At 42.4% G+C, this 24,859-nt stretch overlaps 1 protein-coding gene across 1 annotated transcript in view; it reads left to right on the forward strand.

The window, feature by feature from the left end:
• The window catches only part of LOC126384297 (dolichyl-diphosphooligosaccharide--protein glycosyltransferase subunit STT3B), a 117,317-nt gene that overhangs the window by 45,616 nt on the left and 46,842 nt on the right, over window positions 1–24,859 (forward strand). The window contains exons 2-3 of the mRNA XM_050035267.1: window positions 2,168–2,276; window positions 12,906–13,193. Of these exons, the coding sequence (XP_049891224.1) occupies window positions 2,168–2,276; window positions 12,906–13,193 (397 nt within the window). The remainder of the gene's footprint in view (window positions 1–2,167; window positions 2,277–12,905; window positions 13,194–24,859) is intronic.

The raw sequence follows: 24,859 nt of genomic DNA on the forward strand, positions 1-24,859 counted from the left end.
ACTAATGTCTGGCCACCGTGTGCTCTCCGGAAACAAGAGCCAGGATGGGAGGCCCCGCATGAGGGAGGAGAACTCCGGCTTCAGGTGCGATGCGGAGGTGGTAGAAAACCAGGCACCTTGTGATGATTAATGAGCTGCACCTCATGCCAGCAATTTTAAACGCACTGTCCTTATCACGAGTTTAAGCGGCGCACACTCCAACAGCTTTGTGACAACTCTGCTGCTGCCTCTCCTCCTCACTTGCATACACACACACACACACACACACACACACACACACACACACACACACACACACACACACACAATCATAAACTGTATAAGTGCCTCCAGAATCTAAACTGCATCTCTGTTCCTCGTGCTTTTATGAGGCCATAATGCTTTTGCTTGTGTTTGTGTTGACATTTCTTACCTGTTCACAGTTAACATAGCCTTAATTATTACAGTGTCACTTGAATGTATTTGTTCAAAGTTACCTTGACCAAGAAGGTCCCATTTATTTGTTGGTGTCTGTGTTGGTTGTAGGATGTCTCATAACAAACTAAGATATTTCAGTGAAAATTAGATAGATTAGGTCAAAGGCCTAAAAGTTGTCATTAACTACCACTGCACGTTCATAGATACAAATCTGGTACTTGCGTGTTTATTTGTTTTATCCTGCACTTTGATGCACATTCCAATTTAGATCAATGTAAAAATATCTACCTATTTTGCGTAATTGAAATAGCGAACTTGAACTCCCCCACATTAAAAAAGATCATATTTTTCCTTTTACCTGTAGTGCTATTTATCGATCTGCATTGTTTTGCTGTGAGTTGAGCGTTGGATATAATGACCATAGAGATGTCTGGCTTCTCTTGAATGTAATGGAACTAGATGGCACTTGGCTTTGTGGTGCTCACAGCATCAAAAATAAATACATTTTAAAATAATAAATGGCACTACAGGTAAGAGGAAAAATATGTAATTCTATTTTCAGGGTGAGCTGGCCCTTTAAATGTGATGTGTCCATGTTAGAGGCAGCATTAGCCTCTCAATAGTGCTTTTGCTAATACACTCCTACAAATTTGGGATGGCATATGCATGATTTGAAGAAGTATAAAGGCAAGGTAAAAACAGCATTTTGAGGCTCCTCCACTTTCTCTTACTGCTGCACTAGAGCCACACATGCAGCTGGAGTGAAGATAAACAAAAGAAATAAGGCTGTAAAAACTAAATCACATATAAACATGACTTTGCATTATTTTGTAGCATTTTAGGCTGACGATTTTGTTATACTTGATGCAGTCGGAATCAAAGAGTCTCTCTAGTGTGTAAAGGAGCACATGATAGCCTGTCCTCTCAGGTATATGTCTCTATTAGAGACCACCATAACAAGTAATTGTTCTTTAGCAAACTGCTCTGCCTTGCTATAGGGTCTCTACGCATGATGTGTTACATGAGGTCTATGGGCTTCTGAACAAACCATAAAACAGCCCACATTAATGAGCTGTGCAGCAAAGAAGGTGCCTCTGAAAATTTACTGAACATTTGCCTCGTTCTCCTTGGCAGCAATCTTCTCAACAGTGTCAGCTCTTTAGTTCTGCTGCTTGACAGTGTTCCAACCCCCTCGGCTTACCACAGCTACAGTGTGAATCAAGGCCTGTTTGCTGTGATATTCCTCATATTTATTCTCAGGGTTTTCTTTTTGTTTGTTTTTTTTCTGTGTCATTATTTCTCTGTTCCAACACCAGACCCACTTTTCGCCTTTGTCACCTCAGCACATGCCAGTGGTTGCGGTCCGAGTTATCTGTGCAATAAGCAGGTTTTGTTCTGAAAAATGCCACAGTATGTGTGAGTGCCCTTCATCTTTCCATTTTTTAACCGAGGGCTGACCTGAGAGTTGTTGGCATCAGCACAAAGACGCACATAGTGAATGGAGGCTTTATCTTCCTTATTCTAACAAGGCAAAGTCTCTGCAGCTTACCCATTCAGCCCGCCTTCAGAAAATCTGGAAATGAAATAACCTTTTCTTTACTAGAGTTAAGTGTTTTCTTGTCTGTCAGTAGCAATAACATTTTGCCAAAATATGGTCTATAAATGGAAATGGATGTCTGTTCTCTGTGTGTGGTTGTTATTTTGCCTCATACTCAGCCAGCCCTCTTCTCTTTTTCCTCTGTTGCTTCAGGTTCAATTACAGATCAACGCACCATCTCACCACGAATGGCTTCTACGAATTCCTCAACTGGTTTGATGAAAGGGCCTGGTACCCCTTGGGCAGGATTGTTGGTGGCACAGTAAGTTTCTCCTCAAATTGATGCAGTCAAGCGCCATGTTTTTAAACATTTCCTCACTTGTTTCATTGTTCAGCAATTCTAGGGTGTCTTTAGAGGAGTACAGATTTACTTGCAGACAATCTTCTTGTGAAGTTAAGGAAAATAAATGATTGAAATGAGATGAGACAGTGTGGGGCAGCTTGCACCTCTGAAAAAGAGGGGAAAGGTGTACTGCTGCTCTTTGGTGTATCACACTGCTCAGCCTCTTCAGGAGGTCTTATGTAAGGGTACTGGAGAGGAAGCTCCAGGCGATTGATGAACCTCAGATTGAGGAGGAGCAGTGCGGCTTCCATCCTGGTCGCAGAACCTCTTTAATCTCTTTAATCTTGGAAAACTGCTGGAGGAGTCAAAGAGCTTTCCACTGATTTGTGTTTTTGTGTACTTGAAAATGGCGTATGACCCACAGGGTGTCTTGTAAGGGAGGACTTCACGAATACAAGGTGCCAGGGATGCAATCATTGGTCTCCAAAATGAGAGCTGTGTTTGCATCTACAGCAACAAGTCGAAGATGTTTTCAAATGACATTGCCAAGGGTTTGCCCTGATGATTTTCTAAGTAGAATATAAAGGCACAGCTGAGGCAGAGAGTTTTCCAGGCGACACCGATACCAATATTGGAAATGCCTCCGGGACTGCCTAAAATGCACGGGAGGCTGTCTATGCACTGATCCAATACCACGTAATTTATTAATAAACTTTGGCAACTCTCCAGAACGCTACACTCTAGAAACTTTGTTTTAATTGCCTCTGCTTCGTCACCATGGTAGCTTTCCAACGCGCGCCCCAGTGCAGTCATAATGGAGGCTGTGTTGCTGTGTACATAACAGCGCTGATCCCAGAGTCCATGCACAATGGAATAACATGACATTCACCCCATCCTATTATCAGTAGATTTGTACTCTTTGGCCGTCAATGAAAATAATGAGTAGAATATTGTAAGTGATGATGGTCTTTTCATAAACTGGGCCGTCTATGCAGTAGAAAGACACAAATACTTGCTGCATATCCAGTAAATTGAGGAGTATAGGGCTGTGGCATTTGCTTTTGCTCAAGAGGTAGAAAACCTAACCCAGCACCTGACGAATAGATGTTGCTGGAAGGTAACGTAATGCACGCCTGTCCGTTTTGGCACAGGATACAATATGGCGGCCGGCTGGTAACAAATGATCTCGAATTACAGTTTTAGAAAATGCTAAAATATGTTTCATAAAACATTTTAGTTCAGATAAAGGGGGACTTTCTCTCTTGATCTGCTTCTATACTCTTTGTGTCAGTGGTGGCAGGCATAAAAAAAAATCAAGTACAATTTGTAGTTTGAGCAGTAGCTCTAGAACCAGAGATGAGCAGGGAGATCTGGGTGCTGGAAAGATGGTAAGCTAGTTGAAAATTGATGATATATCCCTTTAAACAGACTGTGACCTCTAGTGTGAACTAACTTGCATTGCATCAGGCTATAAAACGGTGTGAACGAGAGTCGGCAACTCAAAGTCTGAGGCCATACTGCTCTTCTAGATTGCCCCCTTCAGCTTGGGACCAAGTTGCTGGCTCAGGTGGGGTCTTGTTAATGAGTGAGGGTCAGATGGAGCCTGAGATTGATGGGCAAATTTGTACAGAATTCCCATAATGTGGGTGTTATACTCAACTATGGAGGGAGCTCAGCCTGAAGGCAAAGCTCTGGATTTACTAGTTGATCTCTGACCTGTGGTCATGAGCTCTGGGTAGTGACTGAGAGAATGAGATCACAGATTCAAGCTGCTTTAATTAGTTTTTCCACAGAACGTTTCTGGGCTCATTCTTTGGGATAGGGTGACTCTTTCATGTTTAAAAAGAGCCTTTTGAGGCGGTTTGGATCAGGAAGGGTCCTATGCGCCTCCCTATGGAGATAGTCCAGGATTGTCCACCTGGGAAAAAATCCCAGGCAGACCCAGAACATGTTGGAGGGATTACACATCCCACATGGCTTGGAAATGCTTTGGGATCCCCCAAGAGATGCTGACTGGGGAAAAAAAGAAATCAGGGCTACTTGGCTTAGCATACTGCCATTGTGAATTTGACCTACTTAAGTGGCAAAAAAAAAGGATGGATGGATGGATGGGTGGAAGAAGTTTTATATTAGCCATGGCAGGAATTTGTAGGGAATTTGCGAAATCTGCAGTCTCAATCCTTTTTAAATTAAAGGATAATCACAGCACCAAACTGGCTGCAGTCAGCACCATCAGTGGGTACAGTCAGGCATCAAATTATGCTTTAAATCATACTTAATCATATTGAGGTACCTATGCTTCACCAGACCCAGAAAACAAACAATAAATATGGACATGTAGACAGTCAACATCTCTTACCAGATGGATAAAGAGGAGATATGTCTTTACCCGCTGTTAATATTCATGAGCACATCAGGATTACTCATTGATATTGATATGTTGTCAGTGTTTATGCCGTCATTAGTGGTTAATGCAAAATAAATGGGAAGCAGCTCTTCAGTCTGTTGTCATGGGTATCCTCACTGCTGAGTGTGTGTGTTTGGGGGGTTGTAGCATGGGGTTATCTGGGGTTAGCCAAGGCAGTGCAGGGATACCATAGAGCCCCATAAGCCTCCACCGGGCAGCATGGATTTAAGTCACAATCCAGTAGCAACAGTGAGCTGTTAACTTGACAGATTCCCCTCGGCTGCCATGGCCTCCCTGTTTACCAGCAGCAACGATTGTTGTGAAACATTGACCCTTTTCAGTGAAAAATACAACATGCCGATTCCTCATAATTTATCTCCCATTCCCCCGCCCCCCCCATTCCTCTGTGCATTTCTTCTCCCGACCTCATCTTCTCAGCCCTGCATCCTGTGAACTGTGAGGCCTGTGTGAGTAAAAACCTTTGGCCTATCCATCTCCCTCTCTAACAACCCCACCTGCTTTCGTTCTTTTGACCAAGCTTCATGAACCGCCAGGTTTGCACTCTGAGCTGTAATTGCACTAGCTAATGATGCATCAGGACTACATAATCCAGCCCCTCAGTGCCAAATAAATGTGGAAATGTCTCCCAACGTGTTTCCATTATTGGGTTCAGCTGAGAGGCTGGGAGAGAGCCTGGCCCTCGGTGCCTGTCGCGTGACTCTTTTCTTTTCTCATCTTTCTTTCTTATTGTCTCTTTGTCGGCTGATTGGAGAGTTACTCTGCACAGTTGAGACAGCGAGGCATGTTAATGTTGTGCATTGCTATCAGATGCCGTTATCATTACAGCACCAAGCAGATGGTGCATGGCAGAAGCAGTAGCCACGCTACATGCTGATGTTTGAATATAGTATTCACTACTGCACAAGAGAAGCAAGGAACTGGAATCCAAAACCCATCCATCAGCATTCATCTGTCATAGGCAATTACCATCAGCTACTGGTAATTGCATATGACAGGCTTAGCTTGTTATAATGGATGAGCCTGTTCTGTTACAGTACATGGATACTTGGTTTAGGCCTTGTACCCATCGGGTGGAGGCTGAAACTCATGATTAGACCGGTAATCGGAATTGGAAGGCGTATAGTTTTAAGTTAATTTTCATGACATTTACAAGATCCCTGGGCTGCAAAATGCATTGTCTTCTGCATACAAATAAGCCGACAAAGCAAACAAAGCTCACATCTTTCCCCTCTACACTTGTAATGGCACTTCATGAATGTATGAGTAAAAAACCAACCGAAAACTGCAGGGGAATTCACACATGGTTCATTTGAAGAAGATTATAGCGAGTCTTCTCTGCTCAAATTTGGTTTCACTTTAAAGTCATTTCATTTTCCGGTTGAACATTACTTTAAATATTTTAATTTGCTCGGCAGACTACCCTCAAGCTAGACCAATCTGCAAATAGAGGACATACGAGAGCTTACGCCTTATCAGAGCTTGGGTTTTGTACGAGGTGGGAGGACAATAGGCGCTGTGATGAGCAGTACATCAGTGTAATGTATTACTTCGTCTCTAGCAGAACTGGCCTCTATCTGTAGATCGTTTCTCTTTATGAATATTAACTCTGTCCCCTCAACGTCCATTTTCTGCCAGAAGGGCTTACATTTTCATTTCAGATAAAACTCAGTCAAGACTGAAATTTTGCTTTATTCGGCTGTATAACATGAGAAATAAGTAAACAGTTCAATACCATAAAACAAAAACTATTACTAAAATGCCTGTAAAACAAAGGCAGGTTAAAAGTAAACGTAGGTATGAGACCTAGTTTATACAATATTTGTTTTCTTCTCTTGAAAGTGTTAAACTGAGCAGTTACAAAAAGTGTTAGCAGAGCGATTTCAGTGGTTATAATTTGAGGAGTGATTGTCTGGCCAGGATATGACTTGCACTGCATTTACCAAGCAATTATTTAAGTCATGTTGTCCTTACGTCATGCACCATTATCTTGGACAGGGTCAGCGGATGATTGCGTCCACAGCAGCGCCACTAAGGGGGACAATATTGTTAATATTGGAATCAACTAATGTGCTGTACTGGAACCAGTGGGTTGCTTTACATGTCACTTTGCCAACCTAATTAAAGTAATTAGACTGTCCTGGAGAAAGATGCACCACAGCAGAGTAGCTGTGGCTTCAGAGCAGGAAAATGTTGCTAAATGATGTTGAAGTCTGGTGACATTTATGTTTTTGTTAATGTCAACATGAACAATGAACTGATCTGACTAAGTAAGCATTGGGTTTGCAGCCAACGCTTGTTATAGACTATTTCTCTGTGCCATAGAGCACCATTGTTGTCCAAAAAATGAACCACAGTGTTGCACTGGGTGACACACTCTGTCATTACCATGAACATGAGCTTTATAGTTTATTTTAAGTTGATCCCATATTCGCCAGCTTGCACACCAAATGTGAATATTTCCCAGGTCTGAAGAGTGAAGCCAGTGCCCAAAAGCCTTGACCTGCATTCTTGCTAACGGCCAGCAGGAGCAGCAAATTCGAATTTGCTCTGTATAGGAATCTGGCCCCAACAAGCAGAGCCCGGTGAATCGCCATCGGACCAATCAGATCAGTCTATCTGACAGAGGTGGGCTCGGGCATAACATGATGAAGACAGCGCTGCGCCGTAGGAGTCGAAAAGTAAACAGCCAAGATGGCAGCTGCCGAAGGACCGCATCCATTCAGTTTAGCTTTGAAAGAAACACTAAGCCAACTACACTTATCTTTTTCCTTGAGAGAGGAACAGAAGACTGCCCTAGAAGCCTTCGCTTCCAGGAAGGATGTTTTTGCCGTTTTGCCGATGGGATAAGATAAAAGCATAATATACCAATGGGGCTTAGTGCAATAAATACGTCACCTTGTTTTTTGCTCTGATTGGCTATCGTGCTATCCAATTGCGTGCAGCTGCATTTAATATGCCTCAGTTAGTTCACTGCAGTTTAGGTAGGAACGGTGTATCGGTGAGGACCAGACTCAAAATCTTTCTAGATTTGAGTCTGGATTTCTAGGCTAGTAGGGGTGGGAATCTTTGGGCACCTCACGATTCGATAATGATTACGATTCAGGGGCTACGATTTGATTATAAAACGATTATTGATGCATCTTTAATTTATGTATATTGATGCACTTTTTCACAACACACATTTCTTTTTGTCTCACACCTTTTGTCAACACTTGCAATTTTTAAAAACAGCGCATTTGTAATAAGAAACAGTTGAATTCATTTCCATTATATTTTATTAAACATATAAATGGAAATGCATGCAAACTGGAAAGTTACAACTTTGTTGTACGGAACCAAAGGTAACAACAGGTATCTTAACTCACAAGATAAAATGTGCAGTTAGAGTAACAAATGATTCGGTGGCGACAGACGTCCACGCATCACATGTAACTGCGATCCTACCTGCCTTCAACAGCGAGGCTATGACTTCTATTTTGGTTTGGTTGTAGAGTGTCGGGATGGCCGTGTCGGTGAAATAGCGTCAGGATGGGATGGTGTATCTGGGCTCCAGTGTATGCAGCAGTGCTTGAAATCTCTGATTTTCTACGACGGAATAAGGACGCAAATCCTTGGCAATAAATGCCGCGATGGCCTTCGTAATTCGCTTCGCCTTTTCTGATGAGGGTGGCAGCTTTCTAATTGCTTCCTCAATTGTTCTCTGGTCGGTAGCGCCACTAGTAGCCGCAGCAACAACAGCCTGCCGTCTCCCTGACTCCTCCGTTGGGTGGAATCGAGTTACATGACTTCTCATGTTTGTTGTGTTGCAAAAGTTTTTTATTTTAGCACGACACAGCTTACATATAACGTGGCTCTTGTCCAGTTCGCTTCCGCCGTCGACGTTGTAGAAGCCGAAGTGTTTCCACACGTCTGCTTTTAAATTAGAAGGAGCTGTTCGGATCTCACGGCGAGGTGGGTGGCGGTCAGCCATGTTTGTTTTCCTCTGTGCGCGTGTCGGCGTGTTCGCTCCAGGTGCGCATCACAAAGTGTCCCAGAGATGATGCGTACCACGCTTCTTAGTTCCGCATTATTTAGAACCTTCTGTATTACTCTAATTAACAGATTTAAATAATCGAAATTTGGACGTTTGTGAATCGATTCAGATTCATCCACGTCCGAATCGCAATGCATCTAAGAATCGGAAATTTCCCCCACCCCTACAGGCTTGTATACAAGTCTATGAGAAACTGATCCTACTTCTCACTTGATTTATTGCATCACTAAACATTTCCGAATGAGTTTTCGGCATGGAAATAAAATGCGTAAAAAGGACATGTAACTGTTTACTGTTGAAAATGGTGATTGTTATTATGGTGACAACACATATCATTGAGGCTTCAAACTGTGTCACACTCACTAGTTTGAGAACGCCATTTTGGCCTGTATTCTTACACATTTTTTACACCAATACAAGTTTCTCTCTTTCACCTAACAAAGACTAACTTTAGCTTAACTGCGTTTTAAACTCATTATAAAGCATACTTCATTCAAATTCAAGAGAAACAAAATAAAACTCCCCAAAACCGTCTTAGTTAGTCTTGGTAGCCGTATAGTTAGTCTACTGTTCAACCTCTGTTTCAAGAAACTACAGTGCCCAGCTTTCTGTATGTGTATATGAACACTGGGTTTGAGGCTGAGAACCACAAACATAGGAGGGAAGTGAGAAAGTATTGAGGAACAAACTAATACATTGTTAGCTTTGCTCTTTTCATGGCATCTGAAAATATAGAAGTTTCCCAGCCTTGCTCTATTTAACTGGCTTGGTCCGTTAACAGCCCACGTTTGACTTGGAAGAAGTTTAGTGCCAGATGGTCAGTCGGTCACATTCACACAGTCACAGTCTGCCGCATAGGGTTCACAGGAATTTCAAAAGCAGGTGGATGGGTCATTCTGTTGGCCGTACTAAATGCAAATGTCTCCCTCCAACATGCAAATCTATGTAAAATGGAGCAAGATCTCAGAACTGATGCACTGAGAAGATCCGATAGAGCTGCTGCAGAGGTTCAGCCAGCTGGCTCAGTGATAGATTTACGTCCATTTCAGACTTTACCTGCTGTATCTTTTATATAAGAGGCTAAGGCGGGATTGGTTGCCAGAATAATTTGGTGCCTTGTTCAAGGGCACCGCGATGGTAGTTGCTGGAGTAACAGAAAGCTACTCACTCATTTACTGTGTAGGCTAATTGTCAAAATCCCACTTGTTTGCATGACTGAGGTAGATAATTTTCTGAACATAGACAGGCTTCAGGGAAGAAGGGCATTTAGTTTACGCCCACACTGCATTCGGTATGATAAAATGAATGTGTGAGAGCTCTTATTTGCATCAAGCCTATGCTTTTAAACCATGCAGGGGTGTGGACAAGGGCTGGGTTCACCTCAGACTGGTGCAGTGTGTTTCGTAGCCCATAATGCAGACACTATCAGCAGCTTTTGTTTGAAAAACTTGATGAATTACAAAGTTACAGTCCCTCCTCGTTTTCAGGAGCTTGTCTTGACATTGCAACAATGTCAGTCTCCTTTCTCATGCGGGGAGGTGGTCTGTGACCCTTCTGGCTCCAGGTGAAATTCATAAAAACCACCTTTGCTCCACCCGAGAGCAATGCCGCGACTCTGTTCTGTTGCATTGAACCTTTTACCCGCCTGCACTCTGTTTAACGTACCCTTTCTCTCCTTTTATCCACTATAGTTCACTTTTCCTCCTCAGTCGCTCCAACCCCTCTGCCTCTTTATCTTTCATCATCTCTCCCCTGCTGTCTGCCTCTGCATTTCTCTAATGTCTGGCTGTCTTTTCTCAACTCCGCCATGCCTCCATTCTCTGATCCTACCCTTATCCTTACCCTGTCCCCCTCTCTTTTTTTTTTATTCAAAATTAGACAGATGATCCTGACAGTCCTCATTAATTGTGTATGATAGCGTTAAGTCTCTAAGCACTCAGATGGGTCACACCGTTTGGAAGACGGACGAGCGCATATCGGTTAATGTGACAGTTTAGAGCCTTTCTGCTTAGACCAGTCCAGCTGCACTCTCCCTTTTTATTCCCCCTTTCACTCCCATCCACCCTCCCCAGAATCCCCAGAGGACGAGTGTCAGTTGCTCTTTCTCCTGAGCTGTAGATAAGGAAGGCAGGCTTCTCTAATGTGACAGTCCATAACAACAGCGGGCTGTCAAGACAATAAACCAGTCTTTGTTGCCATAAGGACAGTGACTTAAGTGCATTTTTTGTTAACAGCTTTTGACAGTTTTAGTTAATGATATTTTCATAATGAACAGCTATGTAATGCATTCTTGAATGCCAATTTAGAGGAAAGTGCTGATAAATTATGCATAAACATTTTTCGCCATCAAGCCAAAACTCAATGCAGGCTTTGATCTCAGTTGTCTCTGTAATGTTTTGGGGACCTGGGCTCTACCACAGAGTTCAAAATGGCTAATAATTACAAGAGTAGTTTTGTAAATGGCAGGATACTGCTCCATTAGACGGAGTCCACTCCTCGGAGCCGAGAGGCAAGACATGGTTGATTTTCATTGAAGTAGATTGGTTGATGAAGCTTAAGTCTCCCAGGCACCGGCTAATTAGAGACGCGAAGACCTGAGTTTATTAGCGGCGAGGCAAAGAGCATGGACTGCGGCTGCAGTGAGCACACATCAGGGACATCACTCACACGTTTAACATAGCCTCGTTTTTTACTTCAGACAGTCAGTGGACTGCACAGGGCCCTAATTGGATCTGCTCTCGTGTATAGACAAGACAGGGCCACGAGGCCTCGTCTGCTCAGGCCCCAGCTTTAGCTGAGTGGAGGGTTTAATTAATAATAACTTTTCACTGAGGAACGCTCTACTCTACATGGCAACAAGTCTTTTATTAAGCAAAAAATGTCAAACAGTTGCTGGTTCCAGATTCTCACATGTAAGGAGCTGCTGTGTTTCACTGTTAAACATAATTGTAAGCTCAGTATCATCCATTGTTGAACCACTGGTCAGACAAAACACGAATTTCAGAGTCCACCTTTGGCTCAGAGAACTTGTGATGGGCATTTTATCTATTTTTGGACATTTAACAAGCCAAATGGAAAAAACAAATCAGTTGGCTGTACAAATATGTCTTAAAGGGGAACTACGCCCATTTTTTAAAATTCATACATGTTGCTCTTATGGGCTAAGAAAATCCACAAGTATTTGTAAACATGAAGAACTCTCTCCCAAACTAGAGCACTAAAACTCAAATTTGTGATGTCATTGTGGATAAAGTGCGAAGCTGCTCCACAAACAATGAATTGGGGTTGTCGATGACACCATATTTTCTGTTTCAGAAATAAAAAACAATACAATACAATAAAGCTCATTTGGGTATTAAAAAAAAAAAAACATTATGTGGGTCCACGACAGGGTGCTCCCATTCATTGTCAGTAGTGCAGCTCCAGACTTTATACTTGATGACATCTCAAGTTTCAGACAGGCTATTTGAACGTATTGGGATTCTTGATTTAGGTTCTGCTCCCCTTTGCTGCAGATCTCTAGTTGACCTGAATTTCAGCATATACATTGATGACTGGATGAGGTGTGGATCATTTGTCTTGTCTTGTTTTTCTTAGATGTAAGCTATTGGCTCTAAAGAAGTGTGTTGGTAAAGGTAAAAGTCTGTGTCTCAATCAATAGTATTGATAATAATGCAGCTTGTTATCTTTCTTCTGTTTGTAATGCTCAGTACTGTTGTGTCCGTCGAAAATAGTTTCTCCCTTGTGGCACCTTTCATGATTTTTTCTCTCATCTTGCACGTTGTTTTCACTCTTACCATCACCATGTGTAGGCATGCATCAAAACATTATATTTTATTAATCTGCCAGTTACTTTCTTGATTTGATTAGTTGGTTGGTTCACAAAACACAAGAAAACATTAAAAATGTATAAAGGTCATCAAATTTATTTTCTCAAATAGTCCAAAATTTTTACAGTAACAGTAAGATGAGGAAAAGGGTAACAAAAACACAACGATTCTTATTTTCAAGTGTTTATAAACTAATGAAACCACACACTTGACCTTTAAAGATGATCAAAATAACTGCTGATTAATGTTCTGTCGTTTGATATCCCTCCCATGCGATATTTTGCTCAACCTCTCCTTCTCTCTACCCCCTCACTCAGGTATACCCGGGGTTAATGGTGACAGCCGGCCTCATCCACTACGTGCTCAACCTGCTCCACATCACTGTCCACATCCGTGACGTGTGCGTCTTCCTGGCACCGGTGTTCAGTGGTCTGACGGCCATCTCCACCTTCCTGCTGACGCGGGAGCTGTGGAACCAGGGCGCAGGGCTGCTGGCGGCCTGCTTCATCGCCATCGTCCCTGGCTATATCTCTCGCTCCGTCGCAGGCTCTTTTGACAATGAAGGCATTGCCATCTTCGCCTTGCAATTCACCTACTACCTCTGGGTATGCACGCTCTGCACAATGTGATATTAGATAAACATGTCATTTTGATGTGGGTATACACCTCTGATATTTTGTTTTATGGTCAGTTTGAAATTCTGCTTTGTTAAGAATTAGAATAAAATCTGAACATGTGCTCGCTCTGTATTTTTACCCCAATTGTGAGCAGTCAATCTGTTCAGTTTTAGGGGACAGGCTTTGTGTAGCCCTATTTTCAATCTTACTTGGCCTCAAACGTTGAATTATTTATCCAGAGGCTTGAAAGGCACACTGGGCGTCTTTGTGGACCATGTGGAGCCCAGGAAATAGCATGCTGCACTGTAAAACCTTCACAATAAGATGACCTTTAAAGGTAGAATTGAAAAGATCTCAGGTTAAAGGGTGAATGGACCCCCTCCCAATTTACCATCCTTTTTTAAAAAAATGCAAGTAAATACAGCAGGTTACCTGCCACAGAGCGTCTGACCTTGTTGAATTTGCTCATGGTTGTCAGCAAGGTCAGATTTATTTTGTATATAACAAAAGTATTTTTCCTTCAGTGATTTAAAACATAATTTGTCAAGGTTATGCAGGAAGACCTTAACAGAACCAATACATTCCACAGACAAGGAGAGAGATGTTTGCAGGGACCACAGTGCACTTTTTTTGCAATGGTCTTCCAAAGTCCGTGGAAGGAAAGAGCTTTTCAGGCTGCAGGATGTATGAAACAGACTTTTCACTGTACCTCAGTGTGTCCACTGCTTTCAGTTGCATCAGCAGCTGCCTTACAGCCCCACAGCTATCTTACTATGAATGCCTCGTGTGTGTGTGTGTGTGTGTGTGTGTGTGTGTGTGTGTATGTGTGCGCGTGTGTGTGCTTGCTTGTCTTTGTGTGAAATTGAAGAGCTTGGCTTTGCAAACAGTTTTTTCATCATCCCTCTTCCTTCTCGTTATTGGAGTTGACCTTGACAAGTATTGAGGAGTTTTTCATTCTGTATTGAGCTGTACCCATTCAGTTATACATGCTTCATTTTTTATTTTAAAACTCAGAATAAGAGCGATAATGCCAGAACAGAATTCATGAGAAAATTAGAATTCAGCTGCGGACAGACAGACATACACACATTCCAGGCTTCCACCTGGCCAAAAATAATGAAAATGTGAAAAGGAAACTTGAGACAGAGAATATTTCGAGCTTACCGGTTGAAGTAATCAGCTCCTTCTGTTAAACCAGGTTTCTTCTGACATTAAAGAGGTCAACATCAGCAGATTAAGAGAAGCGCAATACTCATATGAATTGCAAAGCAATGTGCATTTAAGATACAGTAGATCAAGGAGAAGCCTTTGAGAGAAAGTGCCTCAGTTCCACATTTCACCTGACTCAAGTGCCATAAGGCTCGTCGGTGCATTAAATAGCTTAAGTGCAGTTTTTGAAGATCGAGAGGGATTCTGAACCAAGGTTGGTTACTTTGGGGAAAAAGCTGAGTGACACGAGCTGTTTCTGTCTGGTTAAAGGCTAGACAGGCTGCTGCATTTTGGACCATTAGGAGACAATTTTACCGTCCATGCTGGCAGTTCTGGACTTGACAGACATGGGTTTCTAACATTTGTATTCTTCTGTTATGAAGAACATACTGGGAGAAGAACTGCAGATACACTAAACGTGTGAATATCACTGCCTATCATTACAGCGCTGTGGGCATATTTCTTATTTATACAATACCCCGTCATCTCAAGGAGTCTATAAAATGATTTCTGTTAACAAAATTGCCTCATGTTCCTGTAGACTGCAGCGAAAGGTAAGAGGTTACAGGGAAGCAATTACAGTCATCACTGTGAAAGAATTTCACACCTGCACAGTTAACCTCTGAAGGAGCAGGTGTCAAATGAATATGGACATTTAAAGGGAGTCCAAATTTAATATTGTTAATTTTAGAAATATTAAAGTAAAGAATGACACTACAATGACACTACAATATAATATAATTGGCATTGGGCATGTCAGTGGTTACTGTTAATCAGTTGCCTGTCGGGAATATTTTTGACCAGTAACGCATGTTGAGCTATAGGCTAATTTTGCTGCCCTTCAGTTTACTGCATTGCACACCACCCAGGTCTGGTGGAAGCTAAATGTAGCTAGCAGCGCCGGCCATTCAGTGATTTCAGCTAGTTACGGCATCCCAACCCAACAGTGTGGCTGTGGAAACATTGTGCCCACCATCCTATCTGCCCCCAGGTTAATTGTTAGCTCAGTTAGCAGTGTCAGCACAGCCAGTGGTGCTAACGTAACTAACTAAAGAGGGCAAAATGAAGCTGTTTATTCACCAGGACTACCTGGGGGTAGACCGAAGGGTAGCCACCATGTATTCACAGCCTTGCCAACAGAAAATAAAACAAAAGGGAAGACATTAACAACACCTAACATTCAAAGTTCACCACCTCTAAATGGATAGCACTTTAAAATGCAGTGCTAAAGCTCAGTGAGTCAGTGGAACATCAGACTTAAAGGAAAGGCTTCTTGTGTTTCATGTCATTTTGCATTTTTCCCCCTTAAAAATCAAGCAGTTTTTAAGCAGCTAGTGGGTGTTGGACTGTCTAAAGCAAAATTAACCAAAACTGAGATCTTGATACTTGGCTGTAAACATTAGTTTTTGACTCTCCTCCAGTTTTGATGCTATGTAGTCAACACTGTCATTAGTTATCTTTATCTTTGGCTTTAAACGATACATCAGACAAATATTAAGAACAGAAATTACAAGGTTTTTTTTATTCTTTATAATTGTTTTATTCCTCTCCCTACCTCCTTCTGTCTTCTTCTTTGTATTGCTCCTGCTGCTCAGCTTACATTGGAGAGTGACTTTTATTTTTTCTTAGTGTGGAAGCTTTGGGTTTTACTAGAAAAGATTATTACATGATAGGATGCCACAAGCCTTTTGGAACCAGAGGAGACTCATGCAAATAAGCCAATGAAATCTGATGACCAACTGTAGCTGCATAGTTGTAGGGAGATGCATCATTCATGTCTCGTGCACATCAAGTGTAGCAGAGTTACCGAGATAAGACGGGCAAATAAAGCCCCAGTTTTATTTAAACTACACTGATAATTTTTTCATTATACCCGCGGCGTTCAAACATGACTGCCTGCAGCTGTTAAAGAGTACCCTCACAGCCAGAAACAGAGCAAGACCCGCAGGAGTCCCACATTTATGCAGACATGTATTCTGAGGCCATACGATGTTGCTCATCAGCATTCAGTATAAACGTTGTGTTCTAGCTGAGATTCACTGCACAGCACACAGGAACAGATTCAGGCTACAGTTAAGCATTAACCATCCACACAACAAATGCAATGGCATGTATTCCTGATCGCCACGGATGTTTAATTAGTAAACACGGATATCGAGGTTGTCCCTTGATGTTATTCACATCGCCTGTGTGTGCATAAAGACATCTCTTAATAAGTGACTTTAAATGAAACGCATAGCTGTTGTCATGGACGCTGCAAAACTCTTGATCTACTGCTCGCCAATTGACAAATGAAAATGGCGGTTGAAAGTGAGAAGCAGCATCAAAATGTTGTGCTTTTTATCTTCACTTAGTTCTTTTGGTTTCCATTTTTAATTTGAAGTTGTTTTAATTTGAACACTAAAATGAAGAGTTTTCTGTCTCCAGGTTCAGTTGATATATAATTAAACTGTCATGTCACTTCTCAATGATAAAAACCTTCACACACATTTATTGAAAGGCAATAGCAACTTACGTTAGACAGGCTGGTGAGCAGGAAAACTGTTACTCTAATGGTCTAACTGTCCTCATCCGAGTTGTTTCAGTAAGTGAACAGGAAAGAGTTGCATTATGCTTGCCACAGGCAGCGAGCGATAACAGTAGCTCGTAGGCTATTTGTCCAATTTTCATTTTACCTTCAAGGTGTCGATTTCTCTTTATGCTTGAGCATAAAAACACGCTGCATGGCGGAAGCTTTCATCCAGGTAAAAGCAGTGATGCAGGTGTTTCGTCATGCCCTGCCTCACTGCTGTTTGCCACAGCCTAACAAGCTTGGACGTACAGTCGCTGCGGGGTTGGAAAGGAGCTTTTATCTGTCCGAGGATTCAGCCATCCCCGCTTATGTCACTTTGTCAAATCGTGCATGGATGCATGTCCACATGTGGTTTCATGGTAGTATTAGTCACTAGGCTCGAGCTTGCGGGCAACTCTATGGTGCATTTTTGTACTCGCGTTCACCATCCCTGATCTGGCAGTGACCTACAGTTTGGTGTCCAGGTGGCTGGCTGAGCGTGGCTGTTGTGTCTACAGTTTAAGTACCAATACAACACACCTGGCTCTGTGTCTGTTTGCCAGCTCAGCAGAGTGAAACCAAACAGCTGATAGTGTCAATGGGGGAGTTTACATCCTTACACATACAGTGCACATATGGCAACCAAACACACTGAGGAAATGTATATTATGTACTCATGTGTATACAGGCTTTTATTGTAAATGCATTTATAGAAAATACAAACCACATAGAATTTGAAGTCACTGGCAGTTCAGAGAGTTTTAGAAAACATTTTTTTGATCTGTTTACTCTGTAATTTAAACTAGAAACTAGTGCTGACATGATGTCAGATTTTCCATACACAGTTTTGGCCAAAAGTGTTCATGATAATAATAATGAAAAAAAAATAAAATAAATACTATCATGATATCACTGCTGCATGAAGCACTTTGTCATCTGATGATTCATCCTTAACTTTGTTTGTTGTGCATTTTGTCTCTTTTTTGGCAAATAAATTACACTCAAAAGAGAGAGTCTCTAACCATAGCTGTAAAAAGAATGTACAAAAAGAGCAATTGCACTCAATGGATAGTGAAAAGGCAACCACATGATACAGGAGAGGGGGACAAAGCAAGAATGGAAAGAAAGAGGCGCTGGATTATTTTCATGATATCGTCATATGTGTATGTTAATATTTCATTTTTTAAATATTGTGGTTGTCATCATTATGTCAATCCCAGTATATCGCATCACCCCTACATAGGAAGAGACACTGAGACTGTTGAGGCCAACAAGACCAATGGCTGAAATACAAAGGGCATGGATACGGTGTGACACATCTGCTGCAGCATGCCCGCAGCAGAGCGTGTTGATCATAATCAGCTGAAGCTGCTACACTGACCACAGATGCCATGCAGGCACTTTATTTCTAGGTGTGGCTCCACAGCCCTCCAACAGGTAAAAACTACATAGACCCATGAAAAACATAACAAGTGCAGTCTCTTTAAAAATGATTAAAATGATAACCAGAGGCAATGCAACGCAGCAGAGCAACCCTGTCGATGTTTTTACATTTCACATTAAAATAAATCAATCACATCAAAGCCTCCTGTAGTTAAAATGATCCAGTTAATTAATTCAGTTCCAGTAAATATAGGGTACACTTCCAAACCTTGCATATGCAGCTGCATTATCACTTGGCAAATCTCAATATGCACACAGTAAACTTGACACGCAGCCACATGCTATAAAGATTAGGTTTGTGTAGCAGGTAAAAAACCCGGCGCAACTCCACCTACGTGACCATTTCCACCAACATCCATCAACATTGAACACATTGAACATTTAATTTATGATAAGATGGTGACACTAGAAAACTCACATGTGACTATACCAAAACAAATACGGACACCCATCAGGACACTTTGCCTTGCTAACTTACTTTGTATTGAAATTTTTGCTGAGAGAGCAAAGGAACAAAAGGATGTCAGGAATTTTAGTTGATGTGAGGCATATTAAGACAGGTGGGCAACGAGGACTGCAAACTCTGCAGAGCTGCAGACAAGTGAACTGTGCAGAGGGTGAACTGCAGGTGAACTGTCTCTGCATTGAAATCCGGATGAACGGCATTATGAAATAATACTGAATTGCATTATGAAGAAGTACTCTCTACTCTTTTTTTTCTGTCAGATAAAGATTACTCTTGCTCACATGCGATGTTGACTCTCCCAAATGGTGTTTAAAATGATATTAATAAGAATAATGAGTAAATCATGGCAGATCATGACGCCCAAATCATAATTTGTCACATCAGTCTCTTTGTGTAGATGGGTAGCGAGACTAGAGATGTCAACATTTAAACATAATTGGTTAACGGCTGTGAATCCTTTTGACTGTGTATGCATGTTGGTCTATAGGTTCATTTTGCTACCTCTGTTTACTACACTGCGCACCAGCAAGGTCTTGAGGGAGGTAGTGTTGTGCTCATTCAGTGATCGCCACTAGTAACGCCATCACGACCGAACAGTGTTGCTGTGGAAACATTGTGCCCAGTATCCGTTGTCCCCCCAGGTAGCCCTGGTGAGCAAGGGGCCCAATTTTGAGCCGCATATCCCCTTAAGCATCGTCAACTAGGCTTATGTTATTGCTCTTAGGGTGCATTCACACCAGGATAGTCCGGGGGACTCTGTTCGATTGGGTGGGGAAAAACTTCACACCTTCATTTGGTTTGGTTCACTTTCACACTGCAGTTTTTAAAGCTGACCAAGCCGCCTGGACAACATCACGCAGTTACAACAGCTGCTCGTTTGGGGGAGGTATTTCCTAAAACGACCACTGACTAGGAAGAAAAAAAGCACGAGGAAGAAGAAAACCCAGCTCATCGATTGGCCAGGACTGAAAACAGAAATCTATCACCTTCGGCCGGCTTGGTCACCACAAAAACACCAAAATGCACTGCGCTCTATGTCACTTCCTCTCTTTGGTTCGCTAAATCATCCGTTTTGCATTTCCCACTGTAAGCGAACCGCACTAGGGTTCACTTGCAAGTGAACCGAGACCCCCAGTTTTCAAGCGGACCAGGGTTCGCTTGTTTAGTCCGCACCAGAGTTCGAATGAGCGTTGACACCACTTCAAACGAACCGAACCATCCGTAGAAGCGGACCAGGGTTCGTTTAAAACGGACCAAATAGCGCCAGTGTGGATGCATCCTTTGCTCTGTTAGCACCGTTAGCAGTTGCAGCATGACTAGTGGTGCTAACATGCATTAGCTAAAACTGCTAAAGGGGGTTTGCAGGTCAAAATAAAGCTGCTTAGTCATCGGGGCTACCTGTGGAAAAAGCGGCGGATGGCCAGCATGTTTCTAAAGCAGTTCTGTCCTGGTAGCAGTACTAGCTGTAAATGTGAATAAGTGGTGGTGCTAGCTAGCTCCCACCCAACCCCAGAGATGTGCAACGCAGAGTGGTCAAGGTTAATGTCAGCTAACCAGCTTAGACTGGAGGGTGGGCAGTGGGCATTAGGTTTCCTCATGTTAAAAAAGTCAGCAGAGACACCAGAAAATGAAACAAAAGACAATAAATTATTCATATATGTCATAAAACATTTAAAGTTTACCACCTCTGTATGGTTAGCACTTTGGAATGGAGTGCTAAAGCTCACTGAGTCAATGGAGTGCCAGACTACAAGGAGAGGCCTCTTGTATTTAATGTCATTTTGCATTTTTGTCTCCTTAAAAATGAACCAGTTAGTCAAAGGTTAATGGGTGTGGGGCAGCTGAAGGTAAAGTTAACTGATCTCTAGTAGGTACATTTCTTATTTTCACAGCAGGTATTACAAAACCTTTTAAGGAACATTTGGCACCTTTAAACATTAACAACAGAGTCTTCATCCTTTCCCATCAACTGCGTTTTTTTCTCCCAATACATCCGAGGTGTTTTCCTCCTATGTCCATCTGAAATCATTTTTAACTCTGCAGGAGTCTCCAAAATTCACCACTTAACTTTTCAGGACTCATCCCAAAAAAAAACCTGTCACCATAACCATTTGTCTCACACCAGGAAATGTGTATTAGGGTGTGTTAGGGACATCTGTTTGTCTCTGCGCTATTATAATGGCCTCTTGTCATCTTGTGCGTATGGACAATACATCTCCAAGTGAGGCAGGTGTTCCTCGCAGCAGCCATCACTTCCTCTTAAGGTGATGTGTCATCAGCGAAGCAGTGCCATCGAAAAATCCCTTTCCCCTCACCTACCACCTCTCACGTCCTCCATTCTATTTGGCAGGGGCCCTGAAAAACAATCATCCCGGCCATGCTCCACTGCTTCCCATTATCAGTCTCATTTACCCACATATGTCTTTGCGTTTTCTTTTCCTCCCCTCCGTCTTTCTTCTATCTCTTCTACCTTTAATTGTCTTTGTCTTCTTTTGTCTCTGCCATTGTTTTTGCTCGAGCTGTGTTTTGCATTCTGCTTCTTCCCTACTTGATCTTCCCACCTTGCTCTCCCTTCCTGTATCTCATTATTGCTCGTCCCTTTCCTCCGTGTCTCTTTACCCCCGTCATCTCCTCCACGTGGCAAAAACGCTCTCTCAAGTCTCAGCCCAATCTTCATTATCCGACTCCTTCATTTTATCCGCTAATAACCCATTCAACTCCACTCGCTTAATCTCTGTGTTTACCCCTTCCACCCTTCCCAACACACACACACACTCCCATAATCTATAATTGAATCCTCTCACACCCAGGAGAGCTGCTCTTTTTAACACCACAGCTCTCCGTAACATGAATACACACACACAGAGTTGCACTGCCTCCCTCCCTTGCTCCAACCCCATGCACCATGCCTGCATTGTTGTAACAGTAATTCCACTCTTTCTCTCGGCTCACATTTAATTAGCTGGACTGGTATCACACTGTGTGACTTCTGTGTCTCGACAAAGAGATCGGAGGCTGGGAGGGCAGTTGGGAGTGGGGGTTGAGGCACCAGTGGCCACATGCCCCTGAATGGACATCGCAAGGCCGCACGCTAGCTTTGGCTCTGCTTGAGTGGGAATATTGTCTGAGGAGATCTGTCATCACGCTTGTTTTCACTCTTAAACAAAAGAAGCAAAGTCTCAACATGGAGCCATTTATAGGGAAAGTGTTTTGGAAGTTGTGCCTTTGGCAATGTACGCTCCGCTGCCAGTTCACACCTAGCTGAAAGTAATGTAGTCTAATAAAGCAGCCCTGCAATAAATCCCATCTTCATTCCTCTATGATTTATTGCAGAACTTTTGTGCTAGACTGCATGAAACAATAAATATACGTAGCTCTATGTGTTAAAACTTAGATACACTTTTAAAAAAAAAACAGTGTCTCTTTATACTGAATTTACAGGTACCAGTGAGATAGCTGAAAAACAGTATAGGGGCTTTAATTGTTGCTGAGATATGGGGTGAAAGATCAGACATGTGCTGTGGATGGGATCAGTGTCATTGACCAGTGCAGGTAATATTAAAATTACCCCATCTCCCCTAGAGAAATGCATCTCTTCTAATGGGGCTTGGGTCAGCGTTTCTTGGAAAAGCAGTGGGTCTGTGCTGTGGTTAGGGTTGAGCGCTGTTTGCATTTCAGCTGATACAATTACCTGGACTTCAGTACCGGTATCTTCTCCAGTACTTTACTCCCTCTGTTGCAGAAGTGTTGTAGTTTTGCTCTGTCTCTCTAGATATATCTAGCTTTGCACTCTGTATTTTTCTTAACAAGCAATTATGTTTCTCTGCTCTTTTCTAATGTCATGTAGTGCTGCTTGTGTGTGTGTGTGTGTGTGTGTGTGTGTGTGTGTGTGTGTGTGTTGGGCTGTGCGATATGGAAATTCATATCTGTATTTTCAGGCTGAATGGCGACACATGATATGTATCTCAGTATCTTCTATGAAACGGGCAACATGTTCATTTGCAAGTCAAAGCCACATTTGAGACGTCACAGGCACTTTTATAAAGACAGACTGTGATCAAAATAACATGCAAAGACAGGTTTTTTCCCTGTTTGAATATATTTAGCACAAAATGTAAATGAAAAATGATGCAGAATAAATAGCAGAGCTGTACGTTAACTGTTTGCACACAGCACTGGAGCTACAGAGGTTTAAAGGCTTGCAGCACAGGACACAAAACTATAACATGAGTATAAAGGTATCAAGTAGGCCTAAATCCATTTTGGTTTAGAACCATTAAAAAGTCTTTGTGGGTGGACTTAAAAGTTATTTTCCATGGCCTTTCAAATAAATCTAGTGCTGGAAAATTATTTCAATATTTTTAATTATTTAAGCTACTAATTGTATTTAGGCACATAGCATCAACAGAGAGACAGAGGAAGGGAAGGAGTGAGAGACACTTTGTCTTTGTTATATATGTCTGTGTATGTTGTATATGAAATGTCTGTGTTGTCGCTGCATTTTTTTAAAAACACTTCTGTCGCCTGCATCCAGGCACTGTCTCAATGTCACAAAACAGACTACAACTACCAACAAGAACAGCGATGTGCTAAGATCCACCTCGCACACAAAGTAGCAGCGCTGGACTGCACGTGTGCTACTGCCATAATTTGATTCATCTCACAGACTGATTTAGCGTAGCTTGTTCAACATATAGACCGATGTGGCACTGTAGACTAACTAACAGACAGATTATACACAGGAGCAGCTATGTGTCTCTGAGTGTTGATGGATCTGTGCAGAGAGTGTGACAGAGGAGAGCTGGACACTGGTATGCTTATGTAACGCAGCTTGACCCTATATTGATATAAATGGTATTGTCTCAATCTATATCTTGCTTGAAAATATATCGATATATCGTACATAGTCGGTATATCGTCCAGCCCTAGTGTGTGTGTGTATGTGAAATAAGTATGTGTTGAAACTGTTGATGCAGATCAGCGCTACAGCAATAGTGTCGGCTCACTACAAAGCTGGCGAAGCTCTGTCGCTGGCCAGTGGAGCTTACCAGTTTTGGGACATGTTATATTGTTTACGCCTCCCGTCTGAACCCGGCAGCTCTGTGGATCTCCTTTGCCAGCTTCACTGTCTGTCTTGGTTAAAGTTAGGAAGAAATTGTGGTTTGGGTTAAAATGACAAATAGATCTGTCAGATTTGACACCTATTGATTTAACATGAGTTGGTACTCGGTAGTGCTGATGTAATTCAGTCTTAACCTTAAAGGTTTGGTACCCAACCCTAGTTGTGTTGGCTAGTACACGTCATGTCGACACTTCAAGATCAGAGGCAGGTAGAGTTAGGGCAAAGAGATCATGGTTATGGCCAGTGCTAGTCAATCACAGCACAGTAGGAAGGGACCTGCCAAGAAAAGTTGTGGGATCCATAACAACACCTTAAACCATGCAGAGCAGCAAGGCTCTGGAACAGCAAAAGTTTCACCTTCCTATAGGAGAGAGATAATCAGGTCACCACAGACCTACTTACTGTGGCCCACCTCAGCACAGAGGGAAAGCACTGCTTAAGGACAGTTTATTTTTGTGTTTCTGCATGCACCCACAGTATAAAGCGGTGTCTGTGAGTCTATCTGTGCAGTTAATTAATCCAGGAGTCTGTCTGTGAAGCTCTGCTGGGTATTCAGGCGAGGCGGGACCACCTTGGTCCAGCGATCATTGATTCTCCCTCATCAGCAAATCTCAGGCATTATTGGATGCGATCAAGCTTCTTACCAAGCTCCTCTCCCCCACTTTGTCACTGGTACTCTCCCTGAGTTTGACACTTTTGAAAGCACACTGTTAAGTGCATCTGTGTGTGTGTGTTTACTTGCAACTTTGTCATTATCTCAGTGTGTTTTTGAATGTTAATGTGTACACACTTTATCGGCCTGTGGCAGGGGAAGGAGAGCTTGTTTACAAGATGTTTTCATTGGTCTAGTCTGAACTGCTCTC

This window comes from Epinephelus moara, chromosome 22 (assembly GCF_006386435.1).
Source record: "Epinephelus moara isolate mb chromosome 22, YSFRI_EMoa_1.0, whole genome shotgun sequence".
In the NCBI taxonomy this organism is placed as follows: domain Eukaryota; kingdom Metazoa; phylum Chordata; class Actinopteri; order Perciformes; family Serranidae; genus Epinephelus; species Epinephelus moara.